At 36.5% G+C, this 22704-nt stretch overlaps 1 protein-coding gene and 1 long non-coding RNA gene across 4 annotated transcripts in view; both read right to left on the reverse strand.

Moving 5' to 3' along the window:
* LOC131378604 (uncharacterized) overlaps positions 1–8143 on the reverse strand; it is a 170159-nt gene extending 162016 nt beyond the window's left edge. Inside the window, exon 1 of the mRNA XM_058421765.1 lies at positions 8138–8143. Within this exon, the coding sequence (XP_058277748.1) occupies positions 8138–8143 (6 nt within the window). The remainder of the gene's footprint in view (positions 1–8137) is intronic.
* Positions 8144–19901: 11758 nt separating this feature from the next.
* The window catches only part of LOC120756667 (uncharacterized), a 59184-nt gene continuing 56381 nt past the window's right edge, over positions 19902–22704 (reverse strand). For 2 of the 3 annotated variants that reach the window (XR_005702203.2, XR_005702205.1), the window contains 2 exons: positions 21489–21662; positions 19902–20443 (listed from right to left, as the gene is read on the reverse strand). This is a non-coding gene — a long non-coding RNA (uncharacterized LOC120756667). Of the gene's footprint in view, positions 20444–21488; positions 21663–22158; positions 22437–22704 lie in introns of those variants that run through there. The other variant, XR_005702204.1, reaches the window with a different exon arrangement.

A 22704-nucleotide genomic window follows, 5' to 3' on the forward strand; every position in this document is an offset into this window, starting at 1 on the left:
ACCCAAAATCACACACTTTAAGATAACACTAAAACACCATATCTTGTTTATCCTACCAACTAGGAAATCTGTTTTGTTTCAGAGAATGTAGATGGAAATTTTGATTTCTATTTTAAGGTCTTCATTTAAGAATAAAACAGTGTATAAGACCTGATTTATCAGTAGGTCTTATAAACAAAAGGACAAACAATAGCAGATGGTATACAATACTTCAGAGGAAAAACAAAGAGGCTGCTAAGCCTCAAAAATCGGGCAGAAATTTATTTCAGATACTTCTAAGGAAGCATTTTAATGCTTTTATAACTTCTGTGGGCTTTGTTCCATGTATTCCTTGTGCAAACCTCCTCTTCAAAATGTACTTCAAAGTCAGCTGGTGTCAGTACACTGAGATGCTTTTTTTGCTTACAACTCTTTTTTTCCCCCTGTGTTTTAGCTCATTTCCTGCCTTCCTTGTCATCATTCTGTCACACTACCTGCCCTCCTAAACACTCCAGCGACAGTTTATCATTATCTTTGTTTATCTGTTCTAACTAACTGGCATTCCAACAGCTGTGAATAAATGTTATTCTCTGTTATCAATATCTGCACAGCTAATTGCTGTGTTCTTCGTGCACATCAAGTGCACACACAACCATAATCTCCCCAATTCCATTTTTTAGCATGGACACCTTTCTTTATTGAGATGAGTTCAGGGGTAAGTATTACATATGGTTTATATATGCTGTTAAACACTGTGGGAGGCTCTCAGCCCATTGCTGCTTTAATCACTTGTCACTCTGAAATTATCATAGTAGCAAGCGAGTAAAAAGCTCCTTCATCTTTCTGAAGAGCTAAAATAGCTTTTCAGTGCTACTTTTGGATCACTTAGATGGAACTTTCCAGGTCTCTCCAGCCTTGCTGAGAGACAGATTTCCTGTACAACATAAGAACACACTGCTTTCCATTGCTCAAAATATATGCTCAGAAATGAACATTCTCCTAGAATTCTGTCAGGAATTCTGTGACCCTTTAATCATTAAAGGATGATAAGACAGATGGAAAGAAAGACACTTCTTTTTACCATGTAAAGGTAAGATAGATAGATAGATAGATAGATAGATAGATAGATAGATAGATAGATAGATAGATAGATAGATAGATAGATAGATAGATAGAATTGTGACTCTGCAAAAGGTCTTTTGGGTATGGTTTCAAAGTCAAGAATTTTTCATGGTCTTTTTACATTTGCATAAAACTCATACAAGTCAGAAGACTAAAAGAGGTATGACTTACATAGTCATACAGTAGCAAACCAGCCCAAAGTATTTTTTATAATCTATATTTACATTACACAAACTGTACTTGAGAGCAGGTCCAGAGATAAAGTAAAAATAGTACACTGAGCAAGTAGCAAAATACTTTAGAGAGAAAATTAACAAGTCATTGCAAAGCAATTTTATCTCCCTGTTTTGTAAGTGGTACAGATGCTCAAAAATTCCGGGTTCTATTTTATGTTTTCTATTTGAATGATGAGACTTTACTCAAAAGGAGAAGTGAATCTCTCCCAAGTGAATGGAGAGAGCTGTTTGATATGGCACATTTTCTGGTGCTTGCTCATTAGGATGGTTTCTTCAGTTAGAAGTAGTAAGACCTTATTGAACTTTTTCTTGCAAAAGCTCTTCTAATCCACTGCTAACCACTGAAAGGAGGTGAGTAACAAGTCATCTCCACAGAAAAGGGAAAAATATAAATTATTAGAATTACATTTACTTAGATTGTCATATCTGGATCAACAGACAAGAAATGAAGGCTCCATAGACTAGGGAGGGAATAAAGAAGAAAAAGAAAAAAGAGAAAAAAAGGATTAGGAAAACATTAAGTTCTCAGTCATGTACACCTCAATTTGCTCTACAAATCCATAGAACTGCATTCATAGGGTAGAAACATAAAAAAACTAAGAGAACGATCATGCTCAGAAAAAATCAGGAATTCTAATACAGGCAAGGAGGGGCAGGCACAGACAGTCTCCACCTGACAAGTGTTCCGATGATGCAGAACTCAGAATAGCTCTGTTAAGCTGCAGTCAAAACAAATATCTAGTTATCTCTAGATAACTGAGTGAAATCTAGCAGGGAACAAGCATTCCTTTTCCACTTCCCTCAGAAACATCACAGGACCATATTTGAACCTCTGGTGCTTTACCACTGTATGCACTTTTGCCTCATTGAAATGTCCTTCTTCCTAGGTTAATATTTTTTCTGCTTATCATTCTCCCCAAGGACAACCTAAGTCACAATCATCCTGTAAATAATGTTTAATACTTGATGTAATTTAAAAATTCAAGTATAAATCACCTGCATAAATTAACTTCTGAAGATATCTTTTGGAGCAGTCTGGATTTGGCTGCAGATTTGTAGTCCTCTCTGCTGTTTCTTTATCCCAGTGTGTCATGATTACTAGTCAGTGTGACATTGTCTTTGTGACTAAATTCTTGCCTTTTCCCTATAATGCACATTCTCCCACCTCAGTCATTTTTATTTCCTTACAAGATCTCTCATTGGCAACATCTCATTGTGCTCATTTATTTACTTAATTGGCATTCACATGACTTTCAGTACCGTGATCTATTCATTTTATTGATTTTTGCTAGGCTGCATTGCTGTATCTCTTGTAAGCATTGATTTGAATACCTGGATGCAACCTTGAAAGTTTTCAGTTTATTAACTACCAACTCCTTCCTGCATTTTCTTCCCACTAATTGAAAAATTTGCATTTTACTTTAATAAAAAGACAGCTGTCACAAACCACAGGCCTTTACTGTTTCAATCACATTTCTAGCATTCCAATGCTCATTGGTCCCAAACACAGGTCTCCTAATGCACATTCTGTAAAGCTTCAGTTTGTTACTTTCTTGAATGACTTTGTTTTAAATTTTTACTCCAAATCACATCAAGAGAATTTCACTTCACTCCTTGAAAAAAGCCAGTGAATTTCCCAGCTATCTTTCTGAGTCCACCATCATCAAAATAACAGGAAAACTATAGAGCATGAGGAGCTTAGTGACTTTTTTTTTTCCTCTCCAGACCTGACTGAATGGATATTGATATTTTTCTATCAATTTTGTCTCCATACAAAAATGAAATACAGCTACTACAGGTTCATGACTGATCTGGACACCCATAGAAGGTTATCAGCTAATATCTAGGGGTAATTCTAAATCTGAAAACTGATATAAGCAATAAGTTCATGCGCTTATACAACAGAGCTATTTGTCTGCCTCTGTCAAATTGCATAATTATGGTATTTTCCTTTTTTTTTTTTTCCAATTCATTGATTATCTCAGATCAGATTGGAATCATGTATTAAGATAGGATCATTGTTAAATGTGCAAACCTGAAAGGACCAAGGAATTAGTGCTGCCAACAGTAATACAATTTGAAGTTCACCAGATCAGAAGAACGTTCTTTATCTTGAGAGCCCACATTAGAGGAAAAGTTGTATATTACACTAAACTCTGTAAAACAGTTAACACAAAATCTCTCAGTGCCATTTTAGATGTGCCTGAGAAAAGAGAATGGCACTTGAAAATAAAGGCAAGGCTGTAAGAAAAAGAATCCCTGTCTTACAAGCACTGAAAACACCATTGCTTACCATTGCTTACCACAGTGTGTCTGCTAAAACAACACAGATTGTACTAAAGATCACAGCACAACCTAATGTAACACCAGAGCACTCCTTTCCCCACTCTGATATAACATGAACTGAGCAAGTAACACTTAGAAGGAGAAGCCCTTACAAGCTCGCATAAATCTTTATTAGGGTGTCCTTTGTATTCTGCCTCTTGTGACCCCACAACATAACTGTTCACAGTCTTCCATTCATTCAGTCATGAAATCCTTTAGGAATCCTGTTTTGGCTTTCTGTTTTTTCCCTTTTTTTTTTTTTTCAGAGAGGACAAAAGCCCAGCACAAATGTGGGTGCACTTTGTCAGGATAAGAAAAAGACAGACTTCCCTGTGTCACATGGAAACCTGCTAAAATGAAATAACTAAACTAGACAAAAAGACCAGGTGAGAATCTTGGGCTGTATAAAGCAAACAAGAGGAAGTTCAGCTTTGTCTCTGAATAAAAGTGTGTGTTTTGTGGTTAACAAATCCACAGAAAAGGCTTGTATGGGCTGTGATATCACTGTCTCATCAATCCTTGCAAACCTGAAAGGGCAATAGCATGGAGATGGATGAAAGAGCCTGTGCTGTTTGCAGTTCCTGTGTCTGCTCCTCACAGCACAGAGTAATACATATGGTTTGGAAACAAAACATTTTAAGAAAGCTATTTCATTTCTTTCTGCAGCCTGCTCTCTGTATTGCCTCAGGGACATGTTATCTGAAGATTATTTTCTAGTTGTCTTTGTTGTTGTTGCCAAAAGACCTCAAAGAATGAAAAGGTGCTTTTCAGTGGTAGGAAAGATATTCTGTGAGGGCATCTCGCTGGCCATTCATTGTTATTCTTTCTTTGCTTTAGGTTTTACAGCCCTTCTCAGGAAGTTGCATTTGAAAGCATTTTTAGAGATACTAAATGTGCTTATGAGAGTTTTACTTTATACAAGTGAAGCCAAGAAGAAAACAGAGTTTGGGGGATTGTTTATCACAACAGTACAATTGTGACCTTACCTAAATCTGGAAATTTTTACATCAATTGTATTGGATTTTGAATTAAGCCCTAGGAAAACACTGATTTCATTAATGAGCTAAAAATATACATACACTTCAAAAGATTAACTGGTTCCTTTTACACAGTTCACAGGCTCAGATTCCACCTGTTTCTGTTGTTCTGTAATAGCTTGACTTTGGTGAGGATTCCAAGGAGAGTCTCATAAGGTTACTAACTCATTCTCACTCTCTAACTCAACTAAGGTAGAAAGCAATTAATTATTAAAACAATCCATTAGCTCACAATGTATGAAGTGAAACAGTGGAAATATTGCAATGACTGAGGGAGGGTTAGAAATTTTATCTACCTAAATTTCTCTATGATTACCCTCAAGTGCTAGTAAATATCAGCAAAGTCTCTTTGGTAAAAATCACTGCAGTCACACACCAAAAAAAACATTCTATTTTAAAGGCCATGCTATAAAATACATTAAGCAGAACTTATGCTGTGACTGAGAGACCTACAACACAAAATGGAAGAGAAAAACTCACCAGCGCCTGCTCACAAGTGACTGAGTTATCTGTGCCCAAACCCGGTTAAACCCAGACCTGTTTGCTGTGCCACTGATGGCCCCTCCTGCCCTGGGACACTTTCTGGTGCAGGAATTCCTATCACACTGCTGGAAGAATGGAGAATGAAAATGAAAGTATGTATCACCAACTCCAACTCTGTTTTTCTATGTTGGCCTCATTAACTCCCACTTTATTAAGTAAAAATAGAATCAGATTCACTGATCTCATATAGAACAAAGAAAATTTTCTCTAGATTTGTTTCACTGGGATTAATTTAGGTCTTTAAAACATGATATTTTTCAGTAGAGTGATTCATGGAAATAAAGTTAGGGGGAGGGTGAATGAAACCTTGAGATGCCAATTAAGTTCTCTGAACTCCATTGAGGTCACTGGGAACGCAGTGGAGGTTTAATCTTAACTCGGCCCGGCTCAACCATTATTTTTTATTATTACCAATTCTCATATTTTACATCTCTAGAAGAGGGTTGCTAGCTGCTGCATATACAGCTATTGTACTACAAAAGCTGGTATAGGACAGAGGACAATTATTCATTTAAATAGATCCATTAATCCTTATAGTTTGTCATTTGGCTCATAAAATGGGCTTGTATTCAATTTTTGCTGCGTGAAGTAGACATTTTAAAATCTTTCACTGTCAAACAAGCCTGTTACACAGCCAGTGCAATCTTTAATACTGTTTATTTATCAAACTTAATGTAATAGGATTCCTTGACACCGTACACTGATGAAGAAGTGAGATTCATTTTCAGAACACTGAAATAAAGCAAAGATTTGGTAGTTGATATTCTTCACACTTTCTGTAATACACATATATACTGCCTCCACCTGCAACAATTTCTACAGCAGCCCACAGATTTTGTAAAATGCAATGAAAAAGCTTGCTGTAAGACCTGTTAATCACTGAAAAGTGATCTTGCAAGCTACAGCTGTGGTCCAGTGATTCACAGATGTGGCTATAAACCAGATGACAGATGAGCCACATAAGAAGTATTAGCAACTCCTGGATTTAGGTAAAATGGTGTATTATATATCATAACTAAGAGACTGGTATGTGAAAACAATTCCCTTGTGCAATGATATGCAACTGTTCTCAGTTTCCAGAGAAAACAAGATCTTTTTCAGCTCATACTGCAATAAAAAACAGACCAACTATAATTCACAAGTTGGTGGTTTGGGTTTTTTTGGGGAGGGAATAAAAAGTATTACAAATCACTGTTACCAGTACAGCAAAACTTTAAATGTTCCATGTGATAAATATTTAATGTAGGTTGTTTGTCTGTGTAATCTGAAACTGCATTTTTTCTATTTGCCAGATGCAATTACTCGTTATGTATTAAAGCACACAAACATAGACACAAAACCCATTTACCCAGTGTTAAGTACATTACTTTTGACAAACAAAAATAAGATGTCCAACCTCTTTCTTTGCCAAGCCCAGCATCCTCTATCTTATAACCTGAGAGTGTTATCAGAGAGATGCAAAGCCTTCAGGTGAAATTCCAGGGCACAGTTCAATCAACAGATATATTAAAATAAAAAAAAGAACATAATATTACGTCAGTGTACACACTCACACAAGGATTCAGGATATTTCTCAAGTGTTGTTGTTAAGAAAGCAGAATTGCAGTGTTTTTCATGGATATAGTGACTTTTGCAAGAACAGACACACTGTTTTGTAGTGTTCCCATCAACAGAGCTTTCCACTTGTAATACAACTCATTAGGGAATGTGTAGGTTCATAAACCACGATTTTAAAAAAGGCAAGTGAAAAGCCACAGAGTACAGAAGGGGTTCTTACATTCATGCAGTATTTATAATGAATCCCAGAACTGCAAAGTAAAAAAGGTTATGACAGGAGCAAGTTCTTCAAATATTGGACAAAACATGAGCAGATCCATCTACCCTTAGCCCTTTTTGCAAGGTATAAGCATGGATAAATGGTGATCTAACCAACAGCAAACAAAAAAAAGCTCCAGATTTTTTTTTCAATAAACATTCTCGTGGGAGAAAATGCAACTTTATCTTTTCTACCTAAAAATGAGAAAAAAAAAAACCAAACAGTTTTTCCCTAGAGCAGCGTGGTGATACAGCATTAGGCTGGGTCTTAAACAGGCACAGGTGGAATCTGAATGTGCCCATCTCACCTGCCAGGCAAAAAACCAAACACTAAAAACCGATACAGACAGGCAAGGACTGCCTCTCTGAAATAACTCTGCAAACCTAGCTCACCCCACACCACTCTTCTAGACTTGGCCATTGAAACACAGAAGGAACTGCTGGAGGAATTACTTTTTCTCCAAACCCCAGACTTTTTCCAGAAAGGAAGGGGTTTTTTTCCCCCAGTCGTCCTTCTTTGAGAACATATGGAGTATGTTAGATATAAGGAAGAGTGCAATATGTTTTGAGAAAATTCACAGTTTTCTAACCAAGATAATGTCAGCAGAAATTTCTTTATTTGCACTGCGTGTTATCAAAGCCAAGAGAAAAAAGTTATCTAAAAAAAAACAACAAAAATGTGTTTTTGTAGAACATACAAGAATAAAAATTAGGGAAGACAAGTGAAAAATTGGAGAAGAACCAAATGCCATTCCTAAATGTTTAAATTTTAATTGAGTCCAAGATGTTGAAGTAAGCCTTTTCTTAAGATACATGTCTCTAATGAATATAATTTAAGAAGAAGTTAGGGAAAAAGTTTGGGTTTTGTCAATCCTAGCTCTAAAACATACACATAGAAAAGCACACACATGCAGGATCCTTAATAGAAAGTAAGGATAAAGAAATTTTTAAAAGCTGTTCAGAATGCCTACAGTATATTTAATCCATTAAATTTATCTTAATTGTGTTTCTGCAAGCCTGAAGGAGAAAAATATAGAATCTCCTGTGGGTGTGAGAAATAATAGAGGGTTCTTCTCCTACCTCCATCTTTTCTTCATTTCTCTCTATCTAGTGGGGAAAATGCACCATAGCATTGTATTGCTCATCCTGAAATCAACAGAAAATTTGATGTTAGACCTGCCAAAACATCATGGTTGGAATATATGACGTGTCAGTGAATGGGGGTTTTTTGGTACCCATGAGGAAAGAATCCAGAAGAAAAAAGAATTTCAAATATGTGGCATCCCCCCCCTTGAAAATGTCTTTCAGTGGCAGTGCTGACCACAGAGCAACAAAGTGCAATTTATCATCCCTTCTGCAAAAAATACAGCCAACAGGTCTAACCAAGAAATGGGGCTTCAAAGTCTTAAGAAAAAAATAAGGAGTTAATGAGAATATAATGTCCATCAGGACTCTGGGAAAACAGAAATAGAAGATTTTAAATCCACTAGTTTAAGTCTTTGCATTGTCCCTTTGTTTATCTCTATATATTTTCATGTAAAATGAAACAACTTGATGCTGGGAAATAGGTACATGGGGTCCTGTTTTCATAGTCAGGGAGTTCTGCTAAAAATGCCCTGTCAAAATAAAGAAACAAAACCAATAAACAAAATAAAGAAACAAAAGATTTTCCTATAAACTGATATTTCATTTTGTTAATTATTACAACAAACTAATAAAAAAACTTTTAAAGTTCTGGACTCTCAAAAAACCCTCTATATCTAGTACTAGTACTAACAGAGACAAAACATTTGCACTTAACTATGGACTAAAATGAAGCTGTTAATTCATTGTCCTTTATTCAATTTCAAAAATTATTTAGAATTCTTTCTATCACAAGAGACTCTTGGTCTGCCACCATTCTAACCAAAGACAGAATTAACTAATATTTTAAGGTATTTTTCAATTTCTCTCCCAGTTTTAGATAAAACTATGAGGAAAAGAACCTTTTCTTTTTAATAACCAGGAATTCTCAAATGAAATAAAATGAGTATGATGTGAACTCTGTGAAAGTTCATATTGGTTCCAATTAAAAATATTAGTTAGCCTATACAAAAAGAAAAATAAATCAGAACTTTACACCAGATTTAGAAACAAAGCGTTATCTTCTAGTTTCAATATCCATAAGACTAAACCATTGACACCTCAGGTCCCAGTATTAGCTTCTAATTACATTTTCTTAATTTGTTGTTTTGTCTTTCAGTAGTGCCATAGCAACCCAACGGAACAAAAAGCAGAATTTATAAGGCAAGGCTTGTGAAGGAAGACTGATGGTGCAATAGCTGACATCAGTCTTTTGTTTGGCACACAGACTCTGTAAAGACAATCAGATTTCCCTTGTTCAAATTGCCCAGAAGACATTTGGTGCCTTGGGTTACAAATATGTTCTTCACCTGAAGCTGGTTTTAGCACAGCAGGTTTCTTTCCTGGAATCAGCAGAGCAGAGATGGACTCCTGTGTTTGCTTTCAGGACTGATTGCTGCTGCTCTGGAGCCATTTCAGAAAAAGAGTACGTGCTTTACCAAAAATGAAGCTGCTGGGATTTTGGGACATTCTTGTGTTTCCCTATTTCATCAGTTTTTGAGATGTTTATTCACTGAAATCTGAAGCATCTAGCATGTTTCCCCTCTTTGCTGGTTAGTTGTCTGTTAATTGATTTTCTTATCCAAAGAAAATATATTATTTTCTCTATATTATTTCCCTTAAAATTGGTAATTGGTCTACAACAGTGTCTCAGTTTTGGAGACAAATTTGAGGAGAAAACACACTGGAATGAACGTTTCCTCTGAAAGGAAAGGGCTTCAATAACTCCCTTTTCTTCTACCAATGAGAGAAATTGAAACCAGTGAGTGAAAGTGAAGAAAAAGAACTGTTTATTAACTAAAAAAAAAAAAAAAAAAAAAAAAAAAAAAAAAAAAAAAAAAAAAAAAAGGCTTGGGGTGCCCACAAGCCACAGAAAAGGACTGAATAAATGCTAGATATGAACTCCCAGAAACTTACCCTCCGTTCACATACACACTCCCACACACAGCAGAACAAAAAGAAACTCAAAAATGCCCAGGGAAGAAAAAATGCATGGGTTGGAAAACAAAATGTGTGGCCTGGAAAACAAAATGGCAACCTGTCCCTTTTGTCTCTGGGAAGGCGAAGAGGAGCTTGCACAGCAGCCTGGAGCGCAGCAGATGGGAAACCTGTTGGTTTTCAACCTCTGGCATTCATTTTGCTCCTCACAGCAGGCAAAACTGGTGGATTTTGATGTCCCTTCTTTTGCTGGCTTGGTTTTTTTCCCAGGGTTCGGGCTGACCGGGGCCATCCCGCAGGCTGCCCAGACAGGAGAGGAAAAAAAAATAAATCAAACAAAACAAAAAGCTACCAAAAGGATTTGCCGGTGAGAAGCCCCCAGGCCAAGGGGAGGGAAAAAACAAACAAATCAACCCAAAAAACCCACAGAAGCTTCTTGCCTAAACCAGCGGAAATGAATCCGGCAAAGGCAACCAAGTACCAATACGTGTAGCCAGCCCACCGCCTCAGAGAGAGAGGTTGAAAACAACCCGTGTCGCAGGCTCCCGGCCTCTCCGCCACCTGGTGCATCCTGAAGATATCACAGACATTTCTGGGCATAAAGCAGATGGTCAGGGAATAAAGTATCATCATAAAATCACATCAACAGCTATTAACAACATAGAGAATCTCCTCTGAAGTTGGACTCAGTTATTGTTTTGTAGGCCTGGATTTGGACTCACAGCACATTCCAAACAATAAATAAACTTCATGCTACCGTCTGCAGCAGTCACATATCAGATTCTATTTAAACACAGCATAAAATGAAGTATTGTACCACAAGATTAAGAAAATAAATATATAAATAAATATATATATAATTAATTAACTAAAAGCAGCAGTCATCTGAACACTTCCTAGCAAACCATTATATAACCATATTATGTTATCGGATTGTAATCAAGTTACAAGAAAAAAGGTATTTAATCCTAAAGCCCAAACAAGTTATAAGCCCAAGAACGTTAAGGGTATCTCGATAGCCCCTCCTTGATACTTTTTCTTAATTAGACTCTTTTTCACTATGATACCAGAAAAGCACTCCAAGAAAATAATCATGATATTATCAGATGCCACGCAGGAGACGGGGAAATTCTGCAAATAATTCCTTGAGATGGAAAGCAAAATTTGTTTCTGTCAAAATGATGGGTTTTCTCATGCAGTGCAGGCTTCCAAAGATGAGCTATACCCAGGAAGAATTAATGTGGAATCTCCAGTAACTGTGGACAGCTCCCAGGTGGCCTCTTGCCAAAATTTCTTGTTGAGTTTACAGAGTGCATCCAATTTGGATTTGTACTTTAGCCCTTGGTAAAGTCATTACGTATATAAGGGAAAAACAATTCTCAAGTTTAAGAAGAGGGAACACACTTGCAAAAAAAACCCTGCTAAATTTGAGCGTGTGTTTGTGTTCTAAGTGACTAATAGGGGGAAATGAGCTCATACAGGGAGAAAGATTGTCTGCCAGCCCTATCTCTAACATCAAGGGGGAACAACAACTGCAGCTCCTCTTTTCTCCTTTTCCAGGGTAACTCTTGAGAGAACTCTGATTCAGACCTTGATAAAGTCTACTAAAAGCAGTCCTCATGGATTGCTTGTTTTCCTTAACATCACTGATTACATGTGTTTGCCTGCTCCTGAACACCTGTCTCTGTCTCGGCAGTGCAACCCCAAATCCACTCCTGACACACACTGTTCCCTGGACCAGTTATTTTGCACCAGCACCTTTCTGCCCCTGGTTTTGGCAAAACGCCTCCTCGATCTTATGATGTCTGTCATCACCCAACAGAAAAAAGACACCTCAGACACCTCAGCTTTAACATAAATGCCCCTACAAATATGAGTTTTCCAGAAAAAGGTTTATAGATAATTTTAGTCCCCGATCCATTGGGAACTGTGTCTAATGTCACTGCACATATGCCTTTCCTGTCTGGCTATGCTGTTTCTTTATTATTTTTCTGCAAAATCTTTGTCTCAGTAAATGTATCATGAAAAACTGAAAGGTATTTTTCTCTGTGAAAACATTGCTGTAGTTTCAACCTTATCTGCCCTCCTAGGTTGGTGGTTAATTTTCCCTCTTCAGGCAAAGTACTTTTAATAGCGCACCTCTGGTAATTTTCTATTCCACCCTATTATATAATCTATCCACATTTTGAGTCTTTCTCCAAAAATCTTTTTGACTGCTAATGGAATTATTCATTGGAAGAAACAACACTTTCCAAATAACTACCTAATTGTGTGCACCCAAATTCATATTTAAGCATACACATTGTTGACCTGATTTTCCCCCAATACCTACACAATGAGGTAAAATGCTTTATCTAAAAAAAAAAAAAAAAAAAAAAAAAAAAAAAAAAAAAAAAAAAAAAAAAAAAAAAAAAAAAAAAATCTAGCTCATTTTAAAACTTAGGGATTTTTTTTCACTGCATTCTCTCTCCAGTGTTCATGAAGGAACAAATACTTGAAAAAGCATAGCAGCCTTAATAAAAAATATGATTTTGGTAGCTGACGCATAGTTTTCTACAGTTTAGTCAGTAAAATCACAGCAGCACTTGAAATAAGTTAGCTCTTCTGAAATACAGGAGCATATAATAAGATAAATGGAATATCTATGAGCAAAATTTCAGTTATAATAAGATACATGGAATATCTATGAACAAAATCTCAGTTATTTCTAATCTGTTCTTTTTCACTAGCAATTTATGTGGAAACCTATGTCAAATGAATAAAATTGTCTATAACCTATAATCCTGTTTTGGTGGGGATAAATAAATTAAAATAGTATTTCAGAAATATTTATCTTCTTATTTGCAACAGAGGCTTGATCCTTTTGTAATGGTATACTAAAACCAAGTAGAGATGAGCGAAATGGATGTAACCTTGCTCCAGGTACACACCTGCTGGAAAATGGTGGTAAAGACTGATGAAAATGCACACATTAAAAAAAAAAAAATCTAAAGAAACAAGTAACTGGAAAATCAATCTGATACTCTATTTTTATAAGAGGAGGTTTTTATCGCCCATGAAAATATTTGCATCATTTTAGCTTACAGATACTTGGCTGGCTGTGGACTTTCAGGGGGAACAGTGGAAGAATGGCAAGTAGCAGGTATTAAAATTTCCAGATGCAGTATGTAAAGGATTCAGGGGAAATTCTAAGGTTCTAAACCCCTTGATTTGCTGTTCTGCAGACTATTTCCCTTATTCCAGATTTGAAGAAAGCATGTTGCTGAAGCACAAAGACAAATGAAGTCCCACTTTATGCAGGAGTTTTACAAAACAAAGAGGGAAATCTGAGTGGATCATAAATATGGGGAAAAAAAAAAAAAAAAAACCAACCAAAAACCACCTAAAAATTTGTTTCCTTTTGAGACATGCCCTGTATCAGAAGCACATTTGATTGAATTGAGGATTTTGGGTGTAGGGTTCAGTGGAAGTGTATGCTGGTAAAGGAAACATTTGTCCTTCCAGAATGACAGACTGTAAATCAAGATGCCAAATCATTAGAGGATAACAGATGTCTTCAGTTGTCTGCTGGCTCTTTGTTTGGAATTTACTGTATTCCAGAGATGGCCAGGAATACCAAAAGATAACACTTCTTTATTGTGATGAATAGGGCAGGTTTGCCCTAGTGAGCAGTCAGAGAACAGGAATGCCCCAAGAAATAAGATTAGCAGAACTGAAGAGGGCATGTCACGTTCTCAGCAGTACAAACCCGACAGCAGGAACCACTTTGCTTACAAGCTTATTATCTGCCTTGCCAGGGGCAGCAACAGGCTGGGTAAACAAAATTCTTCGGTAAAGTTAAAAGCAAAAGTTAAAGACTAAAACAACTGGGAAAAAAAAAAAAAAAATTTAAAAATCCCAACCAACCAACCCAACCCAACCAAACAAAACCACCAGGAACTTAACTGTACCTCTCTTGGACCACCTAATGAATATGGACTAAAATCAGAATACTGAATACTAGATGGAGAAAGCAATGACAGAATGTAATATTTTCCTTATAATATCACTTTTTCTCCTTAAAACCAGTAACTTGTACAAGGAATTATGACATGAAATTCATGAGAATGCACTGAACAAGCATATTGAAGCACTTCTTCCTATATCTCTTTAGCTTCCAGATCACTGAAGACACTTTGGATATGTCAACAGCCCAACCCTGGCCAGTGTCTATCAGGATTTTATATGAAAATATTTTCTGTGTTAATTTTGTATTGTAAAAGCTAACTTTTCATGATATACAAAATTATCCAGCAGATTAGGAATATTACCTGTAAAATTCTTCCAACCATATGTGGATGTGGTCGAGAAGAAAAGCCTAATTAGGCAGTTAGCACAAAATTCTGCCCAACATCTAAGATGTCACAGGAAAATTAATGCTTCAAAAAGCATTTATCACCATGCTTGTAGTTCATGGAATAATGAACAAAACCCTGTTCTTTGCCTGGTTCCCAGCTGCCAGCATGCAAATACCAGTCATTACCAGAGACAAGGATTTCCTCTGAGATACATCTTTTCCATGTTTTTAAATTTGTGTTGTCTTAATCGCAAGGTTGCAAATTAGTAATATTGATAACAGTAGTAGGCTTTTTCAAATAATTTCTGAAGCATAACAATATATTTTACACTTACACCCAACTTTGAATCATTCCCAAAATGTTGTATGGGCAAACAAAAAAGGTGTAAGGAACAAAGTAAAATTAAACTTTCAAGATATGTTCCACATTCAGATATTATTAAAAGAAAGATTATCCAACTAAAACAGATTTTTAAATTAAAAAAAAAAAAACTTCAAAAAACAATCAAAGGTACATCTTGATACGAACTTCATATAAGACATAGGCAGCCAAGATTTGGTGTGTGAGTCAAAATCTTTTGAATCTGAAAAAAAATTCTGAGTCTGAACCTTTTCAGCTGAAGGCTTACTAAGTGAGAGATCAAAATAAACAAATTGGATCCTATGGGCCCATTAATTCCACCAATTTTATTAAAATAACCAAGAAATCTGGTTTTGCTATTCATCAGGCAAAATATACTGTATTCACCTTATCTGTGAGTATAGCTCAGTCTAGCTCCCTAATACAAACTACAAAAGCACTGAAATTGTTCTGGAAGTTTCAAATGCCCACTCAAAAACTAAAGTGGCTTTGGCCACCTGAGCACAGTCAGGGTCTAGCATAGTCAAGGATCTGAAACTCACACTGCAAATATTTAATCCCCACCTATTACATCGTTCTTTAGCTCAAAATATCTTTCTTCTATCTGGATTAAAATTGATGATGCCTTCTGTTTGATGTAGGAAAGAACCCCACTTGGATCCAAAACCTAATTATCTGATGAAAATGGGAATAAAAATTCTGTCACTGACAAACCAAACATATCTGAATTGACGTTTTATGCCAATAAAATTTCACAACACTAATTATGGCACAAATTTCAGTACTTTTGAGGCTGGACTTCTCACTGACATAAACTCGAAGTCATTGCAATGCTTGTGGGTGATGGACAGGAAACAGCATTCTCTCTGCCAAGCTGAGTTTACTCCGTCAGCTGCATCATATTTGAGTAATTTTTTCCATGTGTTAAGTCACACTAAATAACCTCCAGTGAGCTATTCTGTCTTCTGTGGAGTGCAGGTATCCTGCTCCTCATGTATTTATCATTTCTCATGGCAGATTTTGCATCTTTGATAGCAACAGCTGTTAGAAAATTTTATTGATGAGTTTTGGTTTACTGTTGTGATTATTCCTCTAGGAAAACAGAGTCACATTTTCAGCAGAATAAGCATTGTAGACAATAAAAGATACATATTTGTGTAAATGTTTCTATCACCTGCTCTATTACTAGAGCAGCTGATGGTGAATTTTTTTTAATTTTCAGGTAATTAGAAAACATTTCTTTCTCTATCCATATTCCCAGGAAACATTGTCAGTCCCAGGAAACATTATCATCCACTGTTCCCAGTGACTCTTTTATAAAGATTTCAGAAAAAAATTACATCCAAGTAAAAGCTACAAGACATGAGAGTTACAAACATTTCTTCAATCACAATCCCCTAAAGCTGGTCCAGTTAAAGTACAGGAGTAGGAATTCTATTTCCCTGACTTTTGATTTTCATCCCTACAGTCATTTGCAGCAATTGCAACATGATCAAAATCAAAAGTCCTGTCATGCTGAAATCTTTGAGTCTTAAGTATATGTAATTATATTTGAATATATAAAATATTTATTTGCTGACAAGCTGCTGAACAAAACTATAACATTAAAGAACCTCTGCAGAGCACTGGAAAAAACAATACTTAATTCACTGAAGCTTTTTTTTTTTTTTTTTTTTTTTTTTTTTTTTGTCAAAATGGTTTAACTGAATCAGGGATGAATAAATTCCCACAAGAATGGCTAAATACTCTCTGTATCTTCACTAAAGGCAGAGGCTGCAATATTAAAGCACACAACTATTTTCAACTGGATTTTCTTGCTGCTGCTCACTGGTTTATAGCACTTAATGGAACTCCTAGGTTTCATGATATCACTAAGTAACGCTGTTATCATAAGTTTGTTTTTGCTCAGGTAATGACTCAGGATCAGCAGAATAATTTAAAATTAAATCTGAATATAGATTAGAGTAGGCACAGCAGTGAGCCAGGGAGATTTTTTGCCAGATTTACATGATTTCTATAAGAAGAACATTTACTGGAAATATCTAGAAAAATGGTCAGTAATGTTGACAAAAAAAAAAAAAAAAAAAGTGACTGGTGAACAGGACCACAATTTATAAAATATCCATAGCAGATAAATTCAGAGAGCAGATGAATTTAAGAGAGACATGTTCTTCTAGGAGGCCTAAGGCAAGGATCTTCCTATAACAGAATTAACAACAGGGCAAATTGTGCTAACAAGTGTGTTAGACTGTATAAACACATTCTTTTTCTTGTCCCAAACCTAAAAATACAATCTCCTGCAAAGAAAAGGATATCTATGCCTAAAATGGATTTATGATGTAAAACATAAATGTGTTCTATAAATTATTCCAAATTCTAAATTTCCTGACTCATAATATTTCTGATAACATATTTAATCAGATTCTAGTACTGTGGTTCATACTAACACCCTTGATTCAAGCAAACGGAAAAACTCACCATGGCATTAATTACAAAAAAATTTCTCTGCTGAAGAGTATGCAAACCAATATATCCACTTAATTAAACAGATGGGTGTTGAAAGCACAAATGTAATATTTTTGATAAATGTACAGAAAAGTATATCAGAATATTTTAAAACACATCACAACTAGAAGTGATAAAAGGGTGTGATTCATTTTTCTTTTCCTGAAGCCAAATTTGGCTGCTGGTTCCAGTCGCTCCTTGTATTCCCTGGAGTCTCAGATAATACAAACTCCCGTATTCTCAACAGAAAAACCCAAACCAAATAGCCACAGCAACTGTTCGTACATATGCCATCCAAGAGGAAATCCTGCCCCAATGTTCTTAGAGTTAATTATTAAAACCTTAATTCCTTTTTATCTTATTATTCTTTTATCCTTATTATTAGGATATTATTTTAATTATATTTTTAAATACCCAGTTTTACAGCAGCAGCAAAAGATATTTGCCCTTGAATTCAGAGCTGTTTTTTTCAAAGAAAAGAGAATAAATGGAAAAGTTTTATTTCACAAGAAAATCTGGGCTTTTTGTTAAATTTGTTTGTTTAAAGTTGCTGTGATTAAAAGGGGAGAGGGATTTTAATTATATCCCAGGACCTACTGAGCAAATGAGACTACACTATCCGCTAAAGTTTTCTTAGTTATGCCTTTCTTTGCACTACGAATTGCTTCTGCTGCTGATTGCAAATCTGCTCTATCAAGACTTGTCAGTGAAATGCAGCCTGTGGATCCCTGTGCTGCAGCTGACAGACAACCGCTCTTAGCCAGAGTCGTGCAGGATTTTCTCAGCAACATTATTAATATGCAAATTTAGAGAGTCCAGTTCACCACCATAATCTTTTTGCTTTGATTGGCTCTTATGTTCAAAATTTTCAAGATCTGTCCAGCAACAAAGACATATCTCAGCTTCTCATTTCTTGTTAAATGAGCAATAGACTTCAAGGTCAAACCCAGGGTAGTGTAATTACCTCATTAACTGAAAGTACTCTCGAGTTCTCATTTTAACAGTATTAAGGAGAAGAAAGGCTGTGACCCATAAGAGTGAGTGGCTCTGGTTCACATTTTGGCTTTAGCTAAATAAATAACAGAGACTGAAAGCTCTAAATGCTTAATCTCAATCACGAACCAGCGGTTTATTTCTAACAATAAATCTGTCCTGTGGCTTGATCAGGCTGCATTCAAGTTATCCATAAAAGCTGATTGACTTGAATGATTTGGGAAATTTTTCCTCAAAAAAATTTTTCCTCTCCACTGTAGAGACTTAGAACTCTCTTATACAGCATTTAATCCTTGTGATGCAGCAGCAGAGCTCATCATTGATATGTACTAATGACCGTTTCATTCAGTGCAATTTGTTTGAAGTCATACTCTTAAAAAAAATTAATAACACATTGATTTTTCATCCCTCTATTGTGATCGTGGTCCTGCAGGCAGCACAGCCATTTGTGAGCTGATCCCTTCAGAGCAACCTTGGCTCTCTGAGGGCCCAAACCAGCACCACACGGAAAGTCTGAGCCTCTCCCAGCTTTCTGGTGCCTTGACACTCAGGAGAAAGTTGCAAACGTTTCAGTTATAGTAATCATGATCAAAGTAATACAAATCAGTCACTTCAGCACTCACAGAAGAGATCACGGCCCCCAGCAACCCCTCCCCACGCTCCTCTAAGGGCCCAACACTGCAGCATCCTCCTGAGCTGTGCTGGGCACTCCCTGGACAGAGCTTGGCCAAGGGGCTGCTCAGAGACCCCCTCGGCCCTTCACATGGGGGTTGCAGTGTTTGGGCTTGAGGTGGAGCATAGAACAAAATGCTCACTACTCCAGCATCAGAAATATTTATCCTGTGATAAATATTCTTAGATTGCTCAGGTACTGTTACATGCTAATTTAACCAGACAAATGTACTTTGATTCAACAGTGCTTAGTGCAGCAAAGAGATCCTGTCAGTGCATGAATGTAATATTTTAGATGAGATGACAGAGCATGTACTTTCCCCATTCAGTTTATTTATTCCCTCCTTGTTTCAGGAATCGCTCTGCATTATTTTATTTCTGTATTCCTGATAACCTCAGCTATCAAACCATCTGAAATAATAATACCATTTGAAAAACAGAAAAGTTGAAACCTCTGCTTTTCTAACTATTTGCGTATTGCAAAACATGAGGTATTTATTACTGTGCTTATCTCTTCCGATGACATATGGGAAGAGCCAATAACAACACCGTAACATCTGAAATCATTTAAGCCTGGCACTTAAATTTGATTTTAACTTCTACGAATCTTGAACAGTTAACATTAAAGACACATAAATCCCATAAAATCTCATTTAGATGTGAAGCTACTTATGAACCATTATGAACCTTAATAGTGATGTAGTGTTCAGTTACACCAGATTGACTAATCCAGGCTGGGGTGTGTTTTCATTGCTGTGGCTTGCTGGATTTAAATAAACCACATTAGAGAGGTTCTCATGTGCACAGCTCTGCTCATAAAACCCCAGGCTGCAATAGAAAATAGTTGCTATAAAGATGGCAAAGAGCAATTTATCTACTCAGAGTACTGAACTATTAGTCTCTATTGCTGTCTGGGATTTATTTCATAATTAAGAAGAACTTATACATCCTGCTTTATTACGATCAGAGAGTAAAATACTGGAAGGTCTTCCAAACAGAAATGGAGTCAACAATTGCATCTAAGATCCAGAGAAAGTCTCTGGGTTCTACAATAAAAAGGAAATATATAACTAAGCAATTACTTATGGAAAATCATGGAAGCAAATCTTTTTTATTACAGCAGATTTACAAAAGGAAGAAAAGTCTGCAGTCCTCTGTATGCCCCACTTCAGATTAGGGGCATCTCTTCCCCTACAATATTTGTAGGGACAGTTCAGTGCCAAGAGACAGAAACACGAGCTGACCGTGATCTTCATCAGCCTTCTAACAGTTCATTCTATTCCAGTGCATTAAATGAGTTAACACCTCAAATACAAGCAAGAAAATATGAAGCCATCGAAGAGAAGTCTCACAGGCAATGTTTTGCATACTTCTGATGCTCCTCACGTAAGTCCTTGTGAAAAAGGCGCTGTGACTCTGTCTGACCCTTTGCCTGTCCCAGGAAACCACGTTCTGCTCCCTGTACAGAGGAAAGGCATCACAGCTGCTGCAACAAGAGAGCCAGTCTAAGCCTCGTGACTGCAAATAAGCATGATTTCTCCTTATTGACTGCTTCATAAAATTCAGTGATTGCACTGGATATGTCAATTACTGTAAATTAATGGCGCTCTGCAGCGTGTTGCTGCTCTTCACTTCCCGCGCCTTTCATCTGGGGATTCTTAACAATCCCAAATAATAATTAAACATTTATCTGTGGAGTAGTAGTTTCTATGGGAGTCAGTCGCAGTCCAGCCTCTGAAGAGGGAGAGGCAATCACAAGACATTGCTCACTAGGCAATAGTCACGATTTGGCAAACATTACAGCAAACTGGTATTTAGAATAGGACCATTTCCCCTGCTTGAGGCAGAGCTATGATGCCTCTAACAGACATACACAAACTCCTCAATGGAACTGTGGTATACGAAGAAACAGAACCAATTCAGATTTTTCAGACATATGGAATAAAGTGAGCTACAATTAATTTCACATGTCTTCAGTTCTGCATCACTCTTTCAAGGATCTATTAAAATGATCTCTCTTCTCATTTAGTTTTCAATACTTCAATGCCTTCTCACTCTTAACTTTCTATTTCAACATATTATCTTACCATCTTTCTAAAATTCTCTCTCAGGCTGCATTCCTTTTTTGTCCAAACAACATTACAGATATTTCTTTTAAAGCAAGCCTAAGCAGTCAAACGTAAAAATAAGTTTTAATAAGTATGATAAAGCATGAGACAGTAATTTCACAAAATGGGATTTCCTACATTCATTCTGAGATAGAAGTTTTTGCTTACATGGGCATCCTGGACATAAAATCCAGGATCCATAAAATCCATATGCAGATATAGAGATATATAGAGACATATAGAGATAGAGAATTTTTGTTCATAAACAACTGGACAAAGACTTGCAGTGCTGAGCATTCATTCATCCAGAAGTTCCGTGCAGTCCTCAACCCCGACACTCACATTAACAATAGTATTTACTAATAAAAGCTCAGATGTTCCTTAGTGGAAGCTTACCCAGAAACCAAGAGGGACCTCAACACAGGCCATGTCCACTCCAGTGGCTTGGGCAGCACAAGCAGAAGCCAATGGATCCATCACCAGATCTCCTTCCCACTCTTCAGCAGGCACTGGGGGTAGGCAACATTCCAGAGTAGTCCTGTCCTAATGGCAGCGTCGGAGATCAAGTGTCTGAAGACGATCAAAGAAAAGAAGAATTCCATGCCAGCAAGATGATTTGATCTGAGTAAACAGGTTGATATTTCTATTTTCTTGTAACATTTCTGTGTTTCAAAATATCACTCAGTAAAGTAGAGAAGTACCAACACTTTCCACATCTTTTCTATAAACTGGTATTTTACTCTAGCACAGCTCCAGACAAAGGAGAAGCACTGACACCATAGCACAAAATATATGTTATTTTCAACACCAGAAGCAGCATAATGATCTACAAACATGAATTGATTTACAAACATGAATTGATCTGGGGGAAGAAAAACTACAACTACAGTAACCAGCCAGAGGTGAATTTCCTTTTTACACGAGAAACAAAAGTTAATTTTTCTTTTCTCATGGTAGCCAATGATCCAAGAGAAAACTAAATTTATAATCATCACAGAAGCCCTGAGATGACCTTCTGAACAACCTCCCATCCCAAAGTATATTAATGTGTAACACGGTAAACTACCTCCTATATTCAGCAAATAGAGATATTTGTCATTGAAAATTAGGAATAATTGTTTTAAAAGAAAAAAGTCTCAGCTGCTCTAGTTGTAATGAACTTCTGAAATATAAGAAAAATCAAATGAAAATCCAGAAATATAAATGGCAAAAAATATACGTAGGTGTAGTTCTAATATACAGAGTATTTTGATTTCTATCAGACTGTGTGAGCACAGGGATAATTTCCTTAAATAACTGGAGGGACTGCAGTTTTCCTTCCTTGCACAGAGCCCTGGTGGAGAAACCTTGTCACAACTTATAGTACTGCAAATACACATTTTAACTGGGCTTTATTTGCCTCCTTGGCACAATTATGATCGTCAGCTGCTGTAGCCAGCTGCCAATTAGGGATCATCTATCAAAGGCTGACAGGCAAGCGCACCTGATAACAGAAATCACAGCTGCAGGAGGATTCAACACCTAACAGCTTACTCAGAGTGCCATAAACACAGTTTTATTAGGAGAAAATACACTCTTAGTAAGAAGTAATTTTATTAATAATTATGCAAAT

This window comes from Hirundo rustica, chromosome 9, assembly GCF_015227805.2.
Source record: "Hirundo rustica isolate bHirRus1 chromosome 9, bHirRus1.pri.v3, whole genome shotgun sequence".
NCBI lineage: Eukaryota > Metazoa > Chordata > Aves > Passeriformes > Hirundinidae > Hirundo > Hirundo rustica.